Source organism: Nannochloropsis gaditana, assembly GCF_000240725.1.
Source record: "Nannochloropsis gaditana CCMP526 unplaced genomic scaffold scaffold1133, whole genome shotgun sequence".
In the NCBI taxonomy this organism is placed as follows: Eukaryota; class Eustigmatophyceae; order Eustigmatales; family Monodopsidaceae; genus Microchloropsis; species Microchloropsis gaditana.
In genome coordinates, this window is record NW_005802820.1 from 735 (window position 1) to 1879 (window position 1145).

General features: G+C 50.7%; 1 protein-coding gene across 1 annotated transcript; it reads left to right on the plus strand.

Moving 5' to 3' along the window:
• Positions 1–633: 633 nt before the first annotated feature.
• On the plus strand, positions 634–1098 carry NGA_0714900 (uncharacterized protein; the record flags this gene model as incomplete). Its single annotated transcript, XM_005852496.1, has 2 exons — positions 634–873; positions 999–1098. Coding segments are annotated over exons 1-2 (165 nt in total), but the record flags the coding sequence as incomplete, so codon positions are not given.
• Between the last annotated feature and the right edge of the window lie 47 nt (positions 1099–1145).

Consider the following 1145-nt stretch of genomic DNA (forward strand, 5'->3'; position numbering starts at 1 on the left):
TGAAACCAACAAAAGCGTTCAAAACCATCAAGTCGAGGGTCTGGTCCCAAAAAGCATACCTGTCATTCAGTCACACACAATCTTTTTGGGTGAATGGACAATTCCCAAGGCGTCGATGGGATCACGAGAAAAAAAGTTTTTCCGGGGGCGGACAAGGGGAAAAGCTTCAGGGGCTGGCGTGCAGAAAAGCCTCCCGTGTATATTAATACCTTTTTTTGGAAGGGCCAGTCTTACCCGTGCGCAAAGTGTCCAGGGGTGGGATCAGGTGAAAAGCGCGTGATTGCGGGACTGGGCGGTGTATTGCACGTCAATAGCGTGCGTGGTATTAGACTTTTGGTCGTGGAGGACACTTGGGTAACACTCGAGTGGAATACCAGGGAGGTTGCTAGCACTGAGGGAAAAAATCGACACCATGAAAAAAAAAAAGATTTTATCACCTCACTATATTGAGAAACCTTAAGCAGTCCCTCATGAGATAGCTTTTTTTGCCTGGGCAAGTTAAAAACGTGAGGTTTGGTGGTTAATTGCCTTGCAGACGTCGAACGATTGTGTAGAGCATTGACCCCTGGCAATTTATCGTACACTTTGATGACCTCTCAGCACCCAACGCGTTCCTCATTCATCCACCGATTGACAGGGTATGAGACGATTCTTGCAGGGAAGTTAGACCAAGTAAACCATGGACAAGGCTGATCGAAAAAATCCTGCGGGAGAGACCTGATATCAATAGATCACGAACTCAGCGGGTGGACGAAAATAATTCAAGTGGAAAAATAGGGACACGAAAGAAAAAATTGCGGGTAGGGAAATGGAAGATTCCAGTGTGCTGCGGCGTCGGCAACCACGGCGCAGAGTGCGCGTGAGCGAGGAAAGGTGAGTGAGGAGCGTGGAAGAGATGACGAGGGCGGGAGGCAGGGAGGGAGGGAGGCGGGAAGGAGGGTTGGGGGGAGGTTCAGAGCATGGAGCTGATTTTCTTTCTATCCGATGATTTACTGCAGTGACGGCGCCGGGAAGGGAGGAGATACGAATGCATGGATGGGTTACCCGCAAAGACTGCGACGGGCAGGATTAGGGGATCGGAATGAGGAGGAGGAGGAGGAGGAGGAGGAGGTGGAGGAGGAGGATAAGGGGCACAGCGACAGGGA